General features: G+C 35.4%; 1 protein-coding gene across 13 annotated transcripts in view; it reads right to left on the bottom strand.

The window, feature by feature from the left end:
* The window catches only part of CCDC158 (coiled-coil domain containing 158), a 101,812-nt gene that overhangs the window by 41,341 nt on the left and 36,780 nt on the right, over positions 1–23,691 (bottom strand). For 8 of the 13 annotated variants that reach the window (XM_079152695.1, XM_079152698.1, XM_079152691.1 and 5 more), the window contains 7 exons: positions 22,541–22,730; positions 20,151–20,303; positions 18,020–18,132; positions 9,596–9,754; positions 8,566–8,658; positions 7,753–7,878; positions 813–899 (listed from right to left, as the gene is read on the bottom strand). In XM_079152695.1, the coding sequence (XP_079008821.1) occupies positions 813–899; positions 7,753–7,878; positions 8,566–8,658; positions 9,596–9,754; positions 18,020–18,132; positions 20,151–20,303; positions 22,541–22,730 (921 nt within the window). The remainder of the gene's footprint in view (positions 1–812; positions 900–7,752; positions 7,879–8,565; positions 8,659–9,595; positions 9,755–18,019; positions 18,133–20,150; positions 20,304–22,540; positions 22,731–23,691) is intronic. The other 5 variants (XM_079152704.1, XM_079152692.1, XM_079152694.1 and 2 more) reach the window with 3 other exon arrangements.

Raw genomic sequence — 23,691 nt, 5'->3', positions numbered from 1 at the left:
AGTGATGATATAAGATAAATAATGCTTAGGGAGAGTGTGCACTTCTTGACTGCTTCAATCTCCATTCTCTAAAGGCAGAAGATAAATGAAAAACCTAAATATAAAAGCTTGATCTCATTCAGTTTGAATTAGACTATTCTATTTTGAGAATGTCTGACCAAATCCATTTTCTCATAACTTATATTCCTTTTAAAAGAATGTAATAAAAATGGAATACACTATTTTTATAGCATATTAAGAATAGATGAGTAGGAAAACAGGGCAAAAGTAATAATAAAGTGTTGCTAAAAATTTTGTCCACACAATGGGTACTCCAGTGGCAAAGATCAAGTACAGCCAGTACAAATTACAGTGTATATGTACAGAATCTGACATATAATCAAATAAATTATATCATCATGGAAATATTTTCATTTTTTATGCTGAAACCAAAATTTCTGAAACATAAATATATCTAAAATACTTCCATATCAAACTAGTAAGACTTATAAATCAAACTGCCAATTATATATACACAAACATACATGTTTTGAGCATCTGAGCTTGGACTAAATCACATAATGTAACTTTCCTAGTTTTTCTACTTTCTCACCTGTAACACAAGGGAAATCTCTTGGATTATTGTAAACACCTTTGAAGCTCTAAAACTATATGAACTTCATTTACAAAGACCTAATAAAGCACAATATCAATTCAGGTACAGTATCTATTTACATAACAACTATTTAAATTATTTTTGTAAACAGCATTTAGAAAAATAGTATAGAGAATCATGACTGTATATTGGTTAAGAACACAAGTTCTAGACTCACGCTGTCTGGGTTAAGTCTTGGTTCAACTGTGTTTTTGTTGACTGAAGGCTCTATGTCACCTAGCTCCTCACATTTCAGTTTCCTTGTCTGTAAAACAGGTATTATAATGATAGCATCTACCTCATGTAAGTATTGTGGGGAATAAGCAGGATAATCTACAAAGTACGTTGCACAATGCCTGGTACAGGAGTATTCAGTAAATCTCAGTTATTATTAGAATCATGAAGTAAAAAGAGTAAAATAAAGATAAAAGATAAATGAAGTTAAATGAAGGGGCAATGAAGAACAATGCAAACAGTATTATCTTACTTCTGAACATGACACTTGGCATTTATTTCTGCTCTATATGAAGCCCTCCACTGAAATGGCACTAGAAATTGAAAATAAAGAGGAAAGGAGAGAGATCACTGAATGAGTAATGGCAACAATTTTGGGGACAAATTACCGAAGGGAAATCGGTAATTTGTAACTGATTTAGCAAAACAAAGAAAGCTAAAACTTGATTTTAAATCCTTTGGACATTTACCGAGGAATGGGATAACTAGATCAAATGGTGATTCCATTTCTAGTTTTTGCAGTGAATCTCACCACTGTTACATCCACAAGAAATTAATTAAAAAAAAATAAAAAAGAACTACGGGTAAATAGCAGAGAGATCAATAGAGGCAAGGGGACAGAGGGTAGGAAAGGGAAGGGGAAGGAGAGGTACTGGGGTCTGAATTAGAATAAGAAATATTCCATGCTTGTATAATTACATCAAAATGGATTCTACTGTCATGTGTAACTAAAAAGAACCATAAAATAAATGCATTCTACTGTCATGTACAACTAATTAGAACAAAAAAATAATAATTTTAAAAATCAATCATAAAATAATAAAAAAAAAAGAAAGCTAAAACCTGAAATACCTCAAAAAGTAGCCAACAAGAAGCAAGCTGCTCTGCACCAGAGTATTTCCAAACAGCTCAGAAATTCGAGTCTCGGGTTCCTGGGACCAGGAAAAGGGAGGGGTGATGAAATGGCACAGCTGGCTCAAAGTCTACAGGAGGTGCTGCTGGGGTCACAGATGCTCCCCTTGAGTAAACTGCCCCAAGAATAAAGATCTATAGATCATTTTTGGGTCCCTCAATAAAAAAGTAATACCTAACCAGTTGACAAACCCTGCCAACCTTACAAAGTGTGTGAATAGGTTTTTTTAGAACCCATCCATCTTAAATACAAAGGGACAGCCAAAGACCACCAAGCATGGAAGGAAAGTGTCTAGCTTGAAAGACAGACATCAAAACAGAAAAATGAGTGGGAAGAAATAGTAATTGAGAAGAAATTAATTTTAAAAACCCTGAGTTATTATACTTAAATAGAAGAGATAAAATATTGCCTCCATGAAAGAACAGAAAGCTACGAAGCTATGAAGATCTAAAGAACAAAAAAGAGTTCCTAGAAAATATGTGTGTGTGTGTGTATGTGTGTGTATACATGCACAAATAAATATATATATATATACACATTTGTATATATATACACATATATATACACATATAAATAATAACAGATATATATGTACACATATAAATAATATACACATATATATATACACATATAAATAATAACAGATAAAAGTCAAAAGATGTTTGGAAGAAAGAGTTGAGTAAATTTCTCAAAGAGTGGGAATAAAAAATGAGAAAAAATGGGAGTCAAAATTAAAGAAAATTAGGGAATCACTCTAGGAGGTTTAATAGATGATTAATAAGAATTCTAGAAAGAGAAAGACAAGAAAATGGAGGAAAGAAAACAATAAATATGAGTATTTCTGAGCACTAAACAACAAAGTTTTCAAAGAACCCAGCACAACATGGAGAAAAAGACCCCTCAGCAGAAATCATCTTGCAATGAATACCAAAGGTACAGAAAAGATCCTAAATCTTTAAGACAGAAAAGATAGGTCATACACAAAGGCTCTGGAATAAAAATGTCAAAATAGCAACAAAATTCTGAGCATCAATCAAATATAAGTGAAGAATAAAGGCATTTCTAGACACATGAAGTTTAAGACAAAAGAATGAAATGCATCCTTCACAATAGGAAGTTAGGGCATTACATGTTCCACCAAAAGAAATAAACCAAGGAAAGAGGTAAACCTAAAAACAGGAAAAATGATAAGGAAATTCTCCAGATTTGGGTGGAAGGAAAATCCAAGAAGGCAATCATGCAGTAGGCCTAAAGAGGAACGATCCAGATGACAGCAGGAGATGGAGGGCTCTGTTAAAACACACACAGATGTGTAAATACACACACCCAACAAAGGAACTGCTAACCTTAACTGACTAGCTGGCTCAGACTAAAAGGAGCACTATGGTTCTCTTTCAGAGAATTTGAGAGGTAATTAGGTCAAGGCATTTAGAACCTTAAGCCAAAACAAAACAAATCTAAGGGCAAAGGGGACAAAAAAAAAAAAAAAAAAGAAATATGATCATAGTTCATCATAGAGTTCAGTGAGGGAATAGTGTTTACAAAGTCATACAAATGTAAACGCTCAACATGATTTAACCAAAATTTATGAAATTATTTCATGGGGGGTGGTGTTAAATAAGGAAAAGAAATATGTGCATGTGCACGTATGTGTCTGAGGCTAAAGGAGAGCTAAATATTTATGTTCTATAGTAGTTTATAGTATTACCCAAAATTGTATGAACAAGGAATAACTATAGTAGAGGAATCGTTTTTCCAGTAATTTAAGACCAACCCTTCTGTTCAGAATTTACAAGAAAAATATTTTTTTCTAAATGTCTGCCTAGAGCTATAGATGTAGCACAGTGGAAGAGCGCTTGTCCAACATGACAAGGCCCTGGGTTCAATGCCAGGGACTTAAAATAAAAGGTCAGCTTAGAGAGCTACCAAAGCAGCAAAGAATTGTGGCCAAAATTCAGAGAAGTGAGGTTTTGCGGTCACTTTTCTCTAGAAATATTTGCCAATTCTAAAAGAAGCTTCTGAGAGACTAAGAAAATACCATGAGCTTTCAGTAGAATCAAGAAAGTAGAGGGAAGAAACCTGGAATCATACCAGAGGTGGATAGTGTCTGGTTAAACCTCAGGCTTTGCAATAAGAACCATAATCAGAATTTCTTCAGTCATTCAATGAGTTAAGGTGATGTAGGATTGAGCATGTTCTTCAGAACAGAAGCAAACATAAATTCTCTATGAAGGAAAAAAAAATTATCCAGAAACCCAAATTATCTCTAAATTTTTTTTCATATGTCCAGAACTCAATTATTAAAAAAAGAAACAAAGGAAACAGACAATAATATTAGAAATCAAGAGAAACAAGGTTTATAGGCCTAGAGGGAATTTAGATAATGGGATTATTTCAATTTTTTAAATAGTTAACTATCTTAGTCCATTTGGGCTGCTTTCACAAAATATTATAGACTGGGTAGCATTATAAACATAAATGTATTGCTTACAGTTCTGGAGGCTGGGAACTCAAGATCAAGGTACCAGCAGATTGAGGGTCTATTCTTCATAAATGGTGCCTGCCATATGTTCTCACATGGGAGAAAGGTTAAAAAGTTCCCTTGGTCCTTTCTCTTATTTATTTATTTTTGCAGTGCTGGGGATTAAACCCAGAGCCTCACACAGGCTACACAGGCTAGGCTAGTGAGCTCTATTCCCCAGCCCAGAAGCTCATCTTAAAGGGCACTAGTCCCCTCTGTGAGGGTGAAGCCCTCATGATTTAATCACCTCCCAAAGGTCCCACTTCTCAATACCATACCTTAGGGGTTAAGTTTCAAAATAAATTTTGGGAGGACACAAACATCAGACCATTGTAGTTATTTAATAGTATAAGAAAAAAATTCCATACAAAAGTATAAAAAATGAATTAAATGGATATCTCATGTTATGGTTTTTAAATATGGATAGAGAATTTATTTGATGGGTTTAATAGTATGCTGGACTCAGGTGAAGAGATAATGAATGATCTGGAAAATAAATTATCAAAAAAACAGACTGAAGTAGAGAGAGAAAAGGATAGGCAGAAGAGAAAAAAGTATAAGGACACATAGGCATGATGAAAAAAACTAATAGGTGTAACTGGAGTCCCAGAAGGAAAAAAGGGAATAGAACGGGAAAAATAAATAATAAAATAAGGGATAAAAATTTCTACAATCAATGTACATATCAATATATACATCCAGAAAGATCAGTGAATCCTAAGAAAGATAGATACAAAGAATATACCTAAGCATGCTGTAAGAAAACTACTATAGACCAAAACAGAGAGAATCTTAAGAGCATTCAAAAGGAAAAATTACCTACAAAGAGCAAAAGTAAAATTTAAAACTGATTTAATCAGAAGAAACAATGGAAATCTGAAGAAATTCTCTACAGTAAATTCATTTACCCATTAGGCAAACTCAACACCTACAGTTTCCTAGTTGAAGGGAGTGATTTCTAGGTATTTGGGACACATCAGTGAACAAAACAAAGAATGTATATTGTTCTTTTTGTTGCTGGGGATTGAACCCAGGGCCTGTGAATGCTAAGCATGGGCTCTACCACTGAGCTACACCTCAGCAGTATAATGAGCAATTTGTAAGAGAAGAAATTAATTGTATAAAGCATTCTTGACAGTCTGTCATCTATATGTATGTGTGTGTGTGTATACACACACACACACACACACACACACACATATATATTTATATCCTTTTTTTTGAGGTAGGATCTTGCTGCATTGCCCAGATTGGCCTCAAACTTGCAATCCTCCTGTCTCAGTCTCCCAAGTAGTATAGCTCAGTTTTGCTATTAGAATTATTTAAAAACGTAATGAAATTTGGGCACTGTGGTATATGCCTGATATCCCAGTTACTTGGGAGGCTGAGGTAGGAGGAGATAGTAAGTTTGAGGCTACCAACCTTGTCAACTTAGTAAGGCCATCCTGAATAAAAAAAGGATGTATCTCACTGATAAATACCCCTAGGTTCAATCCCTACTACCAAAACAAAACAAGAAAGGCAAAGAATTTAACAGACATATGACTGGCACTTTTTAGTGATGGGTGAAATCTGTTATAGTTTGGATCTGGAATGTCTCCCAAAGGCTTACTTGTTGAATGCTTGGTCCCTGAGGTAGCAAGGTTCTGAGGTAGAGCTTTTTGGAAGTGATTGGATCATGAGGGCTCTAACCTCATCAAAGGTTTAATCCATTGATAAATTCATAGCTGACAGAATAATGGAGGGTGGTAAAAACTCTAGGTGGTGGCACCTAGTTGAAAGGAGTAAGTACTTGGGGACACATACCCTTGGGTACTCTATCTTGCCCCTAACCTCTTTGCCTTTCTATATTTCTCTCTCTCTCCTTCCTGGATGACATAAAGTAAGCAGCTTCCCTCCTCCATGCCCTTCTGCCATTATATTCTGTCTTGTCTCATGTCCAAACCAAGGGAAACAGCTGACTATGGACTGAGACCTCTAAAACTGTGAGCAAAAATATTTCCTCTTTTCAGTTGTTTTTCTCATGTATTTTGTCACAGTGATGGAAAACTGAATAACACAAGATTCTTCATAGTAAAATACAGTAATGTATTAAGCAACTAGGTAAATTTTGCTGATTCTCTCATCCCTTCCCCTCTCCTCTTATTTCTGTGCTAGAGACTGAACCCAGGGCCTTGCATTTGCTAAGCATATACCACTTATCTATACTCTCAGTCCCATAAAATAGCTTTAAGGTAAAGAAAAATTATGAAATTTCAGAGCTGATCTTCCTAAATGACCCTAGAGATCATCTTTCCAGAAACTTTTCGTTAGAGATGAAAATACCAAGGTACAATATATGGAACAGACTTGCCCAAGATCACACAAAGAAGTTAAAGATATATTTATGGTCCCAAAAAAATCTCTAATGGGATGATCTTTGTTGTTGTAAGTTGTTTAATTTGTGGGTTACTTTTGGAGGATTGATTTAATTTTTATAAATGTAACATGAACATATTTTAAGAAGTTAAGCAATTTTAGAACACTTAAAAAGCTGTAGTTTCCTGTCCTTCATCTGCCATCTCTGAATTCCAGTGAGAGAGAATGTTAGACTTCTAATATTACAATTATTCTATTACTTAGTAAAATATTCTTTGTGGTAGTTTATTTTTCAGTGCATACATCTTAAGTATATGATAGTCCATTTCAACTTTTAGTTATTTAAAAAGTAAACAATTTTTAATTAAATGGTACTGGTGAAATGACCAGTACTAAGGATAACTAGTAATGGTACTGGTGATCCTGCTACCACACATTAGATAGGATTTTTAACAGTAAAATTGACTGAATATATCTCACTTTCCTAGAGTTAGAACTTGAATAGTGATTATAAAGAATTTATACCTACCAAGGAAATAAAACCTAAATTTTACATTGTACATATTTTTTTCTTGAGCTTTAAAATCATGAAATTTTAAACTAAAAAATTTCCAAAGTTACTAACATTTTAACTAAAGGGCTTAAAATTTTTATGATTAATAAAATGTTTTATTTAAAGTAAGTTCACATGGAAACAATGTACAGCAAATAATTTTCAACATGGTAGAGAATTAAATATACCAAATTGCCCTTGGCATTTGAAGTGATGCTTGTTTTAGCCATCTCAATGTTTACTTTGTAATCTGAAAATGTTTGTGATGGAAATAATCAAAGAATTAAATATAATGCTATTAAATAATTTAATCATTGTGAGCATTAATCACACTGAATATTTCATTTTTGTTTACCCCAGGAAAACACCACATTAGTACTTTCATTCATGTGAATTCCATTGGATTTATAGGAAAATGTACAAATCTAAAACCTAGTAATTGAAAATGCTAGTTATTATTTTTAGTGAAAAATTTCCCAATTTAAAGTTACTTACATATTATGTTATTTGAATCATGAAATATAAGACTGGTTACTTACATGAGATAGGAAGCTGACTGTAGACTGGGAAGATGGTACATTAGAATGAGAACGAATAGCAGATGCTGCCTGGAGAAGGTGTGGTTTCAAGGGAGGATTTGCAGTATATCCAGGGCCCTGAAGTTCCTGGAAAACAATACAGTTGTGAGAAAAATAGCACCTTCATACAACTCCAAAGAATTATGAAATCAAAATGCATTTTTTTAATTTCACAGATGAAATCCATTATGAAGACTTTAAAGGCTAGGGATGCAGCTCAGTGGTTGAGTATTTGTCTAGCATGTTCGAGGGCCTGGATTCTATTCCAGGACCCCCTACCATTCCACACACATACAAAGAATAAAAAGTTTTTAAAATATGCTGGCAACTTACAGTATACTTCTGAAAATAGATACATATTTCAGTGTATAATGTACTGTTGTTAAAAAACACATTTTGGTCATGTAGATCACATCACTTTTGTTTCCCAAATAAGCCAAATAAACTGAGGACTCAAGTTCTTTGAGTCTGGACTTGCTCCATGCCTCTGGGTGGAAGGCTCTTCCCCTGGGTATTCCCCAGGTAGGGACTTGTGAAGCTTGTTTGTATTTTACTTGCTTTTTTTCAACTTAGGATAAAGTGTGGTGTTTCCATTTGTTATCCTACATAAAAAGGTCAGCTATAATATATAATGATGCTTGCACAGATTTTAATAATTGCCAGGATCAAATAATGTTTAAAATACATTTGAGTAAAGTGCATGAAGAAAATCTAAAAATATCAAAGGTGTTACTTCTGCTTAAACTACTATTTATGATTTAAAGAAACCCTTACCTTTACATCCAAAGTGTGTTGAAGTTTTAGCCGCACAGATTCTTGTTCTTGATGCTGTATTATATCTTGACATTCTGCAAACTGCAAAGATGCCTACAATCAAGCAATCACAAGTGGCTTATCCTCCATTCTTTATGCACTTTTGCTTGCTTAACCTATAAGTGCAGAGTTGCCCACTCTTCAAGGAAATAAACCACTCCCAGTACACTTATAATTATCTATTCATCTGTTTTATTCAGTAAACTGAGGACGAATCTTTATCCTTTGTATCCTCAGCATACATATAGCATTTAATATGTAAAGGACACTCAAAGAATGAATGGACCAAGCAAACAGCCTCAGCAAAGAATAAAAATAACCACAACTGAAATTTGTTAAGTAAATGTGACATGATTTTAGGAACAAAGGTGGCATAGATGGAATCACAGATTTTTTTATCTGACCATTGAAGGCTCTGATTTCCTAGGAATCAAGAATTTATTTTGGTACAATTTTGGTCTTCCAGAGTTTCTAGGTAACAAGAAAACAGGTTTATCCTCCCTAATAAACTGCAGTAGTAACCAGTGTCACTTGTTTTTCTCATTCTTTAATCTGTGTTTTAACTTGCACTTTCTGGACTCCACAACTTTCCAAACATTAGCATTACTTTCTTTACATTAAAAAAGAGGCTGTCTTCTTCCCAGTGTTCACATCATTCTTTAGGGATAAGTTAGATGCTTGTGAAGACATTTTTACTTATTCAGGCCACTGTGGATGTCAGGACATCTTATATCTTATATCAAACTGCTCCAAGGCCTGTGTTAGCCTGGAAAAGGTAATTTGGCAAAAACACATTATGACCATGTTTTTAAACCTCAGAAGAGAATCTTCTATAAAATATTGTTTTTTAATTTTGTGCTAGGTACTTGAGATATGATACAAGTTGATAGATTCAGTTCCTACATCTACATAGAACGTTCATTTGGAACAATTCTGTGCAATTAGAAACTAATTGGATGGTAATTACTTCATATATTTAGTTGGTAACTACCTTATCAAGAGCAACTTCCATATTAGCAACTTTTTCTTTCAAACGGCGTTCCTGAGATCGCAGAACTTCTAGTTCTCCAGCCATTTTGTTTTTTTCTGTTGCAACTGTGCTCAATTCCTGGCTGAGTTTACACTTCTCTTCTTTTAAAAAATGTTTCTCCTACAATTATAAAGGAGAAAAATATCAGAAATAATCTGCTGGTATAGATGCTGAGAGGTGATGAAAATTTAAAACTTTTATTAAAGGACCCTGAATTAGATATATATACATATATATATATATAATTTGTTTTATATATATATATTTTTTTGTTCTTTTTAGTTTTACATGACAGTAGACACCATTTTTATATATTTATACAAGCTTGGAATATATCTTATTTAATTAGGATCCTAGTCTTGTGGATATACATGATGGTGAGATATATGTACACAGGAAATGAATTAGGTATATTTAAATCATATGCCATTTAATTGTTTCTGAGTTGGAGTTGGGAGCTATTAGAACTGTACTATAACATTTTATATTTTAATCATTCATATTATTTATTTTTAGGCTTAAGAAATCTTTGGTGAAATCTAAAAAATATGGAATAACTATCAAAAGAGTGTGTTCTGGTAAACTGGGATTGAGTAATCACATACCAAATTTTATTGAAATTTATTTTAAACATAACAGAAGAGATTTAGAGAGGATGCATTTATTTGCAAATTTTACAGGCTTCTATTTTGTTTCAAGGTTGAATATTCATTTCTCAAATGCCTACTTCAGACTCTGACATAAAAACAAAGGACACACAAAGTTCCTACCCTCAACTAGTGATAGAAATAAACTTCCAGGTATAATGTCTTTGGTATTAAATAAAACTTAATTATAACTAGTTTACTTCTTTACAAAAGCACTAGGTAGGAGCCAGGTATGGTGGTGCACACTTGCAAGACCAGGAGACTGAGAGAAGGATCACAAGTATGAGGCAAGCTTGGGCAACATAGTGAGGCCCTGTCTCAAAAAAATAAAAGAGATATAGCTAAGTGGTAAAGTTCTGGCCTAGCATATGAGAAATCCTGGTTTTAGTCTTCAGCAGCCCCCCACCCCCCACTGACTCACAGAATCAAACCCAGAAAAAAGAAGTACATAGTTTTCAAGGTAAAATAGAAACATCAGTTTATTAAGTCTGTATTTTTAAATATATATATATATATATATAATTTTTTTTTTTTTTTTTTTTTTTTTTGCGGTTCTGGGGATTGAACCCAGGGCTTTGTGCTTGCAAGGCAAGCACTCTACCAACTGAGCTATCTCCCCAGCCCTAAATATATTTTTTCATAGCAAAAAATGTTTAATATAAGTAAGATAGAAGGTCATTGTCACTACAATGCACACCTTTTGTATGCAAATGATTTTTTCTAGGTGATTAGAATAGACAGAAAAGGGTTCAGAAAGAAAAATTAATTTTACAGTTATCCTCTTATTTGTTTGAGGGAATGTCACTGAGCTATGATGAATGCCTTCCTTTAGATGGGGGCAGGTATCTTGATTGACAGCAGGCAGTAATCTCTTAAAGCCTTAAGCACATTTGAGCATAACACAAATTTCATGTTTGTTTAAGCATAGTTTCAGTCATGAGAAACACTAAGTCAATGTAGAAAACTGCACCTAACTTAACAGAGCTCTATAGGAATACACAAAAAACCTACAAGCCCACTCTTTAAATACCTGCCAGCTACCTCAGTTTACCTTGTGTTATCAGCCATATCTGATATTATAGAAAATATTCCTTCCTCCCCACTTCACAATAATATACAAGTTACAATTCTTCATGCACCCTTCCATAAGCAAACTATAGATCTTTTTGAAAATAAAGTATCATACTTACTATAACATTTCTTAACAATTTTATATGAGTAAACTTGTTTTTATTAGTTTACTGTTTTCTATGTGTTGTAGATGAAATTTTTTAGTGTGATGTTCTTAATCCCATTGTTCCCCAATCCAGTGTCTTTTATTACACAATTTTGCACACCATGGTAGTTTTTAGGAATACATATGTAACATTATGACAGAATTGACCATACTTTGTTTATAATATTCCCTGTCTCTACCCCGAATGTTCTTTTGCCCATTCCTGCTATTTAAAACACTGGCTACAGCCAGGTGTGGTGGTGTACACCTGTCATCCCAGCTACTTAGGAGGCTGAGGCAGGAGGATCACAAGTTCAATGCCAACCTGGGCAATTTAGCAAGACCCTGTCTCAAAATTTAAAAAATGGCTAAGGTTCAGTGTGAGGCCCTGGATTCAATTCCCAGTTCTATAAGTAATAATAATAATAGTAGTGGTGGTAGGTGATGGTGACAAATAAATCACTAACTCTATTCTTTTTTTTTTTAAGTTATATAAGTTAAATTTATTTTTTATTTTTTTCCATTTTTTTAATTAAAAATCATAAATTTACATAGGGCAATGTTGTTTGATTCATTCTGTTATTTTTTTCCCTTCCCCCACTCCTCCCACCCCTCTTTTCCCTCTATACAGTCCTTCCTTCCTCCATTCTTACCACCCTCCTTATCCCTAACCCTAAACCTAACCCTAACCCTAACGCTAACCCCTCCTACCCCCCATTATATGTCCTCATCCGCTTATCAGTGAGATCATTTGTCCTTTAGTTTTTTGAGATTGGCTTATCTCACTTAGCATGATATCCTCCAATTTCATCCATTTGCCTGCAAATGCCATAATTTTATCATTCTTCATGGCGGAGTAATATTCCATTGTATATATATATGCCACAGTTTCTTTATCCATTCATCAACTGAAGGGCATCTAGGTTGGTTCCACAATCTGGCTATGGTGAATTGAGCAGCTATGAACATTGAGGTGCCTGTATCTCTGTAGTATGCTGATTTTAAGTCCTTTGGGTATAGGCCAAGGAGTGAGATAGCTGGGTCAAATGGTGGTTCCATTCCAAGCTTTCTGAGGAATCTCCATACTGCTTTCCAGAGTGGCTGCACTAATTTGCAACCCCACCAGCAATGTATGAGTGTACCCTTTTCCCCACATCCTCGCCAACACCTATTGTTGCTTGTGTTCTTGATAATCGCCATTCTAATTGGGGTGAGATGAAATCTTAGAGTAGTCTTGATTTGCATTTCTCTTATTACTAGAGATGTTGAACATTTTTTCATATATCTGTTGATTGCTTGTACAGCTTCTTCTGTGAAGTGTCTGTTCATTTCCTTAGCCCATCTGTTGATTGAATTATTTGTATTCTTGGTGTAGAGTTTTTTGAGTTCTTTATATATTATGGAAATTAGTGCTCTATCTGAAGTATGAGTGGCAAAGATATTCTCCCACTCTGTAGGCTCTCTCTTCACATTACTGATAGTTTCCTTTGCTGAGAGAAATCTTTTTAGCTTGAATCTATCCCAGTTGTTGATTCTTGCTTTTATTTCTTGGGCTATGGGAGTCCTGTTAAGGAAGTCTGATCCTAAGCCAACAAGTTGAAGGTTTGGACCTACTTTTTCAACTATAATCTGCAGGGTCTCTGGTCTGATTCCGAGGTCCTTGATCCATTTTGAGTTGAGTTTTGTGCAGGGTGAGAGATAGGGGTTTAATTTCATTCTGTTGCATATGGATTTCCAGTTTTCCCAGCACCATTTGTTGAAGAGGCTATCTTTTCTCCATTGCATATTTTTGGCCCCTTTGTCTAGTATGAGAAAATTGTATTTATTTGGGTTTGTGTCCATGTCCTCTATTCTGTACCATTGATCTACCTGTCTATTTTGGTACCAATACCATGCCATTTTTGTTACTATTGCTTTGTAATAGAGTTGAAGATCTGGTATTGTGATACCCCCTGCTTCACTCCTTCTACTGAGGATTGCTTTAGCTATTCTGGGTTTCTTATTCTTCCAGATGAATTTCATAATTGCTTGCTCTATTTCTGTAAGGTACATCATTGGGATTTTAACTGGAATTGCATTGAATCTGTATAGCACTTTTGGTAGTATGGACATTTTGACAATATTAATTCTTCCTATCCATGAACATGGGAGATCTTTCCATCTTCTAAGGTGTTCTTTAATTTCTTTCTTTAGTGTTCTGTAGTTCTCATTGTAGAGGTCTTTCACCTCTTTTGTGAGATTGATTCCCAAGTATTTTATTTTTTTTCGATGCTATTGTGAATGGGATAGTTTTCCTAATTTCTCTTTCTGAAGATTCATCACTTATGTATAAAAATGCATTGGATTTATGAGCATTGATCTTGTAACCTGCTACTTTACTGAATTCACTTATGAGTTCTAAGAGTTTTCTGGTGGAATTTCCAGGTTCCTCTAAATATATAATCATGTCATCAGCCAACAGGGATAGTTTGAGTTCTTCTTTTCCAATTCGTATCCCTTTAATTTCTTTAGTCTGTCTAATTGCTCTGGCTAGAGTTTCAAGGATGATATTGAATAGAAGTGGTGAAAGAGGGCATCCCTGCCTTGTTCCAGTTTTTAGGGGGAATGCTTTCAGTTTTTCACCATTTAGAATGATATTAGCCATGGACTTAGCATAAATAGCCTTTACAATGTTAAGGAATGTTCCCACTATCCCAATTTTTTCTAGTGTTTTGAGCATGAAGGGATGCTGTATTTTATCGAATGCCTTTTCTGCATCATTTGAAATAATCATGTGATTCTTAACTTTTAGTCTGTTGATATGGTGAATGACATTTATTGATTTCCAGATGTTGAACCAACCTTGCATCCCTGGGATAAAACCCACTTGATCGGGGTGCACTATCTTTTTAATCTATTTTTGTATGCGATTTGCTAAAATTTTGTTGAGAATTTTTGCATCAATGTTCATTAAGGATATTGGTCTGAAATTTTCTTTCCTCGATGTGTCTCTGTCTGGTTTAGGTATCAGGGTATATTGGCTTCATAGAATGAGTTTGGGAGGGTTCCCTCCTCTTCTATTTTATGGAATACTTTGAGAAGTATTGGAATGAGCTCTTCTTTAAAGGTTTTGTAGAACTCGGCTGAGAACCCATCTGGTCCCGGACTTTTCTTTGTTGGTAGGCTTTTGATGACCTCTTCTATTTCATTGCTTGAAATTGATTTATTTAAGTTGTGTATGTCCTCCTCGTTCAGTTGAGGTAATTCGTATGTCTCTAGAAACTTGTTGATGTCTTCGAGGTTTTCTGTTTTGTTGGAGTATAGATTTTCAAAATAGCTTCTAATTATGTTTTGTATTTCACTCGTGTCTGTTGTGATATTTCCTTGTTCATTCTGAATTTTAGTAATTTGAGTTTTCTCCCTCTTTCTCTTTGTTAGTGTGACTAAGAGTTTATCAATTTTATTTTTTCAAAGAACCAACTATTTATTTTGTTAATTTTTCTGATTGTTTCTTTTGTTTCAATTTCGTTGATTTCATAACTATTTCCTGTCTTCTACTACTTTTGGTGTTGGTCTGTTCTTCTTTTTCTAGGGCTTTGAGTTGTAGTGTTAAGTCGTTTATTTGTTGATTTCTACTTCTTTTGTTGAATGCGCCCCATGAAATAAATCTTCCTCTAAGTACTGCTTTCGTAGTGTCCCAGAGATTTTGATATGATGTGTCTTTGTTCTCGTTTACTTCTAAGAATTTTTTAATTTCCCTCCTGATGTCTTCTGTTATCCATTCATCGTATAATAGTGTATCATTTAATCTCCAAGTATTGGAGAAGTTTCTGTTTTTGTTCTATCATTTATTTCTAATTTCAATCCATTATGATCTGATAGAGTACAAGGTAGTATCTCTATCTTCTTGTATTTACTAACAGTAGCTTTGCGGCATAAAACATAGTCTATTTTAGAGAAGGATCCATGTGCTGCTGAGAAGAAAGTGTATTCGTTCTTTGTTGGATGGTATATTCTATATAAGTCGGTTAAGTCTAAATTGTTGATTGTGTTATTGAGATCTATGGTTTCTTTATTCAATTTTTGTTTGGACGATCTATCCAGCAGTGAGAGAGGTGTGTTAAAATCGCCTAGTATTATTGTGTTGTGGTCTATTTGATTTCTGGAATTGAGAAGGATTTGTTTGACATACATGGATGAGCCAATGTTCAGAGCATAGATATTTATGATTGTTATGTCTTGCTGATTTATGCTTCCCTTAAGCAGTATGTAATGTCCTTATTTAACCCTTCTGACTATTTTGGCTTGAAGTCCACATTATCTGAAATGAGGATGGATACTCCAGCTTTTTTGCTCTGTCCGTGTGCATGGTATGTTTTTTCCCATCCTTTCACCTTTAGTCTGTGGGTATCTCTTTCCATGAGATGAGTCTCTTGCAGGCAGCATATTGTTGGATTTTTCTTTTTAATCCAATCTGCCAGTCTATGTCTTTTGACTGATGAGTTCAGGCCATTAACATTCAGGGTTATTATTGTGATATGATTTGTATTCCCAGTCATTTGACTCATTTTTGTTTTTTGACATGATTTGGTTTCTCTTTTATTTGGCTATTCCTTTAGGCTAGTTCCTCCCATTGTTGATTTGCATCGTTGTTTTTCATCTCTTCCTCATGGAATATTTTGCTGAGAATATTCTGTAATGCCTGCTTTCTTTTTGTAAATTCCTTTAGCTTTTGTTTATCATGGAAGGATCTTATCTCATTGTCAAATCTGAAAGTAAGTTTTGCTGGGTATAAGATTCTTGGTTGGCATCCGTTTTCTTTCAAGGCATGGTAAATGTTGTTCCAGGCCCTTCTAGCTTTTAGGGTCTGGATTAAAAAATCTGCTGATATTCTTATTAGTTTCCCCCTGAATGTAATTTGGTTCTTTTCTCTCACAGTCTTTAAAATTCTGTCTTTATTTTGTATGTTAGGTATTTTCATAATAATGTGCCTTGGTGTGGGTCTGCTGTAATTTTGTATATTTGGAGTCCTATAAGCCTCCTGTACTTGGTTTTCCATTTCATTCTTCAGATTGGGAAATTTTCTGATATTATTTCATTGAATAGATTGTTCATTCCTTTGGTTTGTTTCTCTAAGCCTTCCTCAATCCCAATAATTCTTAAATTTGGCCTTTTCATGATATCCCATAATTCTTGTAGATTCTGTTCATGATTTCTTACCATCTTTTCTGTTTGGTCAACTTTGTTTTCAAGATTAAATATTTTGTCTTCAATATCTGAGATTCTGTCTTCCAGGTGTTCTATCCTATTGGTTATGCTTTCTATGGAGTTTTTAACTTGGTTTATTGTTTCCTTCATTTCAAGGATTTCTGTTTGGTTTTTTTTCAGTATCTCTAACTCTTTATTGAAATGATCTCTTGCTTCCCGTATTTGCTCTTTTACTCTTGATTGGTGTGATCATTTAATGCCTGCATTTGCTCTTTCATCTCCTTGTTTGCTTCCCTGATTGTTTTAATTATGTACATTCTGAACTCCTTTTCTGACATTTCTTCTGCTGTGCTGTCATTGGGTTTGATTGATATAGTATCTTGGTTTGTTTGGGACATTTTCTTCCCTTGTTTTCTCATATCGGTCAGATGTCAGTGGGACTCTGTGATATTGCAGATTTCCTCTATTGGCTTATAGTGTCACAGTAGATTTCCAGTGTATCACCTCCCAGCCTTCAGTAGCCTGAAGTTTCGGAGTAACTTGATAATGCAAGTGCTTCCGAAGAAAGCTGCCCCTAGCCCGCTACTGGTTCCAGGCAGAGAGACCTGGAGAGGTCTCTGGCTGCCCTACCCTGGTCCCAGAGGCTGCTTGCGTGTTGGAGGTCTCCGCTGGCTTGGGGACTTGTGGCTGGCTCTGTGTAGAAATGCTCTCACTGGGCGGTCTGCTCCGAGAAGCTAGCCTAGAAAGGCACTTCCCACCGGAGGGAGCCGGGCTGCTTGGGGAAGTCCCTGGGTGCCCTGTCCTGGTCTCTGAAGCAACCTGTGGGCGGGCTGGAGCTGGCTGCGTGCTGGTTCTGTGCAGAAAGGCTCTCACTGGGGGGGTCTGCTCCGTGAAGCTGGAGAATCTGGCCCTGTGGGAGGAGCCCACCGCCAGAGTGCTCAGGGCTGCCTGGGGGAGACTCTAGCTGCCCTGCCTTACTCTAATAAGCCGCCTGAATCCAGGCCTGCCGCCTGGCTGAGCTTCACTGGGTGGGGGAGACTCACCCTGTGGTTCTATTTTAGTCGGAGTCTCTCAATACCTCCCCTTCTTCAATCCTGGGTTCTGGAGTGACTGGAGATGCAGTCACCCTCTAGTCTGCCATCTTGGAACTCACTAACTCTATTCTAAGACCTGTTCCAATGCTTGCTCCTTCAGGAGCTTTTCCCTCATTCTCTGAGTCAGAAATAAGCTTTTCTCTTTTCCCCATTGACTTTGTATATCTGCTATCTCATTCTGTCTTGTAGTACATTAATGAGTGAGCATGTTTGTTTTCCTATTCTACGAATAGGGACTCACCTTATTGGAGTTTGTCATGGCCTCTTCCAAAAACTGGATCTTGCTCTGAAGGGCATCTATCTGACCTCTTTTGGCTGTGATTTGCTTTTGCATTCCCATTGCCACTTTCATAGCTTGAAATAAAAGGAAGAAAACTGGGCCTTAAAGTGTTGAAAGGTCACTATAATTTTGTACTGTAATTTGCTAATTTAATCTATGAGAAGTAAGATTCTCCGAGGCTGGAGAGTTTCAAGGAAAAGATTATGGAAAAAAAAATCTTCAAGATTCATAGTATTGGGATATAACAATTTGAGTAACTACTCAGAGATTCTGAGCTGGGAGAAATAGATATGATGATGTTTTGTGGTTTCTTTGCTACTAGAATTAATTTAATTGGCCATCATAAAATGCTATATTACCAATGGTAAAAATAATATTGACCAAAGTCATACTTACACATACAGGAAATAAGTACATAAAGAAAGTCATGTAAAGAATAATGTCTATTGTTTTTTTAATAAAATGATTTTTTCTAGAAACTCACATTTAAAATACCCACAAAACACAACTACTATTAATCTTCTTTTTAAAGATTCCAGTGATACCACAAACCATTCAATTTTCAGTGTCAGACTTATTGTCATGTGCTTGGACTACATCCTCAGTAGTCAAGTGGTTGCCAGAAACATATGTGATTATTTTTGGAAAACTGGTGATAGAATGAAAATGTTCTAGATGGGTACAAGGCACAGAATGCTTAAGACGTGGTAGGACATTAAAAAGATAGGAAGCTTATCCTTCTTTAGAAATTGAAAGTCAGAAGTCCGTAGGTTTGTATTCTTTTTTAGGTTAGCTGAGGAAAGAGGTTGGAAATGACACGGCTTTGATCAGGTCTGGCTATAGCTTAGAGGTTAAAACGAAAAAAGAAAATGTACTACTTGTTTAAAACAAGTAATCAGAAAGAATTAAAAACTTTACTTCTCATTAACAAGATAATGTTTTTACATCTAATGTGTCAAAAACAGGGTTAACAGAAGCATAGTACATTGGTTTATTAATATATCAAAAGTCTTACATCATTTGTTCACTACTTTGAAGACTTTTGGTCTAAATCATGGTTGGCCTTAAAATGTTTTTCATCAATGAATACAAGCATTTGAATATAAAATACAATACAATACAAACACAAAGATTACCTAGGTAACTTAGTAACTAACATAACTCGGCGTTTGTGGACATGCCTGATGGGAGGGAGAAGAAACCTAGAGACGGTCTCTTTAAAAACTTCTCGAAAATCCTACCATTTTCTGTGTTAATTAACCAAACTGCCAAGAACTACACAAAATATAGATCACTGAAGAATTTATGTGACATCCTTGGATATGGACTATAGTGATCGCTGTATCATTCCAATTTTAGTATATGTGCTGCCAAAGCACATATGAATCTTCTGATATTAAAAAATATTGAGAGAAATAAAAATGTATAATTTGATTAATATTAATATTATACTTGATTAATAAAGCCATACCAACAATGATATGAACATCATGAAAAAAACACAAAACCTTAGTCTCATTAAGACAATGAGATGATACTCATTAATATCATTAAGATAAGATAATTTAACTGGATCAGTATGGGCAGCAAGGTAAAAAGGAAACAGGTCTAGGGACCTCTCATTGAGTAGTTCAGTTGGGAGGACTCCTTCCCATTTTTATCACAGGGAAGAAATCAAGAACTGCCATTTAGTCACAGATCTAGAGTTTATGTAGATAATATACATGTGAAAAATAAGAGGTCCAGTGGAAATTATCAGTAACTTGTATTTATATTCTTAAAGATAACTGGCTAACAACCTAACCTTGAAATTAGTTAGAATTTATTGAAAAATCACAGGAAAAGAATGATTCAGATACTTCAATGATTTCAGATACATTAGAGGTTATTAAACACATGGCAATTTCCTTTAAAAATTTCTTTAAAAAATTAGGCTGAATGACTCCTCCATAAAATACATCATTAATACCTATAGCTGTATACAACTATCTGGCACTGTGAAAAGATGGCAGGCAATGTCCATGGGTTCGCATTTTAATAAATCTAAACTAATATAATTAAAAACAGGAGAAAAATATCTGATAGAGCATACCATGACCATCAGATCCTTCCATTGACTTCAGTGTATTCCTTGTTTGTTCTAGTTCAGACTGTGCAGATTTTAATTGCATTTTCAGTTTATTTGTAGTAGTTTCCATTTCTTCACTTTTGTTTCGAAAATTCCTTTTCAAGACTTCATAGTCCTCTATATAATACAATAATCAGTAACACTGTTTACTTTTTTCTATCACACTGATATGAATGATGTTTCATTTGCAATTAATGATCATAGAATTTTAGAGACTGGAGGTGAATTTATTTAATTACATCTTTATTGTTATAGAAATGATGTATACATACACAGGGATCTAGTACACTCTTTTAATCTGGCTGAGTGGATCCTCTTCCCCTACCCACTTAGTATTCATTTGTTTCCCCCGAGTGATTGCAATTAGCTCAGATCTATTTTATCTTAAAAATCTTCTTGGAAGACTATATACACCATTAACAGATTTCACCCCCATCTGTAGATAGATGAGAAGCTCTACGACACTATAAATAACCTGAGGCTTCCATGCCTTTTTTTTTTTTAATTGACTGCCATGTATCTTTTTTCATTTTTGCAGTGTTGGGGATTGAATCCAGGGCCTTGCATATGCTAGGCAAGCCCTTTCCAACTGAGCTATATTGCCAGTCCTATCTTTTGTGTGTGTGTGAGTGGGGCGGGTATGCTGGGGACTGAACCAAGGGGTGCTCTGCTGTACCACTGACCTACATGCCCAGCCCTTTTTAATTTTTATTTTGAAACCGGGTCTTGTTAAGTAGCTGAAGTTAGCCTTGAATTTGCAATCATCCTGCTTTTAGCCTCCCGAGTAACTGGGATTATAGGTGTGTGTCACCAGACTCAACTCTATCTTATCTTTTTCTCTCTAGTACCTATCAAATCACCCGGCCCATGTTCGTCTTTTAACATATTAGAATACACATATTCATCCATCTACTTATTATATTTATGCATTAATGTATGGTGTAGATTTATATACAAAGGGAATAAGATCAATCTCCATCTATCCAGACGTCTCTGTGGAGATGTCCCAGTGCTACCCAAAACCAGTTGCCTCCCACTGACTACATCTCATGATTTTGTCCTCAAGCCTGCCCCTTCCATAGGTTTCTCCTGCTGTTTTTGCTATCATTTTTATCCCAATACTACAAACTAAGAACCCAAAAGTAAACTCGACCCTAATCACTAAGTCCTGTTGATCCAACCTCCAAAAATATTCTTAATTCTTTAAGGTTTTTCCATTCTCACTGTCACTTCCTTTGTCAACCCCTCTTCATATTTACAAAGACCATTGCAAAGTCCTCCTTAACTGGTTGGTCTGTCTCGTTAGCCTTGTCTTTCCTGAATTTACCTGCTAACGTGGTCTTGTAAAATGTGATGACAATAATCTCCCACTTAATATCCTTTGTTGCCTCCACACTATCTAGCTCTACCTATTTATTCTGCCTCATTTCTTAGCCTGCATTCCTTTCTTTTTTTGCTCCAACTAATACTTCTGAGATCACATTATGTTATGCATGCCTTCATGCTTCTTCCCATAATATTCTCCCTGCTTGGAATGTTCTTTTACCTTTTTCATCTACCAAATTCCTTTTCCTCTTTTGCATCCAACATAGATGTCACTTCCTTTCGGAGGCTAATTCTGTATTCTCTGTGCTATTTGCATCTAGCACATTTCCACTGTACCTCACCCTATGTGCTATATCCCCTTTATAAGGTCTGTCTCCCCACTGGACTGTGAGCTTCACAGTAAACCTCACAGTCTAGTGGGGAATTTCTAGGTTCTATGACAATATTTCTAGGACCTATTGCAGTGTCTGGCATAATAAACGCTCAGTAGTTACTGACTATGTGGCTCTGTGTGTGTGTGTGAGAGAGAGAGAGAGAGAGAGGGAATGAAGTACATTAATACTGTATCATACAGTCAGAAACTGTAATGTTTCATTGTTTAATGTAGGGCCTTGGCTTTCTCCTGTCAATAAATTTGCATAAGTCTATTTACAAGTCACATTATTAAACCTGTAATCCAGCTATGTGACTCAAAGGACTCAACATTTCCACCTCCATAAAAACAAACTGGGTAAACAATAGGACTTATGCAGAACACCTGTCTTCCTTTCAGAAGTCTGGAATCTATATACCTCATCCATCTCTTAGAAACTCGGTACAGAATTTCTGGATTCTTTGGGTCCAATAATGTTAACAGCTAGTGAACATGAGATGTGGAAACTCTTCATGGAGAATCACGAGGATTTTAGCCATGAGTAAGTTCAATGGGGAAGCACAACCATCTGTGTTTGTGAAGTGAGATGGCCACCCTTCTTTTGGACCTGACAGCATTCCTCTATTGTAGTAGAATTCGAACTGAAGTGACATACCTGAAAGACTGTTTAATTCATTCCTACTCATCTTCACCTCATTTAATAATTGATCTCTCTCTTGTTTGATGTCCTTCACTGCACGGAGTCGCTCAGAGCCCGCATTCACCAGCTTCACCTTTTCCAGTTCTAGGTCACTTACTCTAGCCTCAAGCTCCCGGATCTTGGCATCTTTTTTATCTTTTAAAATCTAAATATATGATAAATATGAAGGACAGAGAAAGGAATAAAAATTATGTTAAATTATATTAACAAGTAATATAATTAATATTCTGTCTACATTTAGTATTTTTAAAATTATTTTTAGGATGCTAAGTTTGTATTTTATTTTATTTATTTATTTTTGTGTGTGGTGCTGGGGATTGAACCCAGGGCCTTGTGCTTGCAAGGCAAGCACTCTACCAACTGAGCTATATCCCTAGCCCACTGTATTTTATTTTAAAGCATCAGTAGTAAGTGGGATAAAAGGAATATTTCACTGTTTTTTTAAACCTAAATGTCAATTCTCAGTTTCACTTGCCATAATTTTTCATATTTCTATTTTAGTTTGTTAAAAAATTATGTATTGAGCACCTAGTTTGAGAAAGTTGCCCTTTTACAGATGTGGACCTCCAACCAACACATCTGACTTGCCTTACCTAGTCCTGGCCCTTGATACCAGGAACAACCAAACAATGACTTTGTCCTCACATCCTCCTCTAGTGAGGAAAGATAAACAGAAAACAAACATTTATCTTCTGGTCAGATAAGAACGACCAGAAGAATAAGAAAAGAGAGGATGCAAACTTTGCTTTATTTCCTTTTACTATAATAAATCATAGCCTTAAGCAAAACTTTTCAAAGAATTACCAAGCCTGAGGTTGGTTCTGTGGACCCTGACACCATTGTTCAGGAAAGACCTCACTGACGAGGTGACAACCGAGTGGAATCTTCAAAGTGATTAAAGAGCAAGCCACATGGGTAGCTGGGAGAGAGAGCTCCAGGTGCCAACAAGGTCCATCAGTATGGCTGAAAGGGAGTGAACTTGGAGGAAAGTAGGAGATGAGGTCAGATAGGCTCATGGAAGATCCAGTTAGCCTTAGAGGCAATGTAAGGACTTGCATTTAGTGGGCAGAACTAGCCTAGATTACTCCAAGTAAATAAGTGCCATC

This window comes from Sciurus vulgaris (genome assembly GCF_902686455.1).
Source record: "Sciurus vulgaris genome assembly, chromosome: 9".
Lineage (NCBI taxonomy): Eukaryota > Metazoa > Chordata > Mammalia > Rodentia > Sciuridae > Sciurus > Sciurus vulgaris.
The sequence above is the reverse complement of the archived record's forward strand: the minus strand, read 5'-3'. Positions and strand labels throughout refer to the sequence as shown.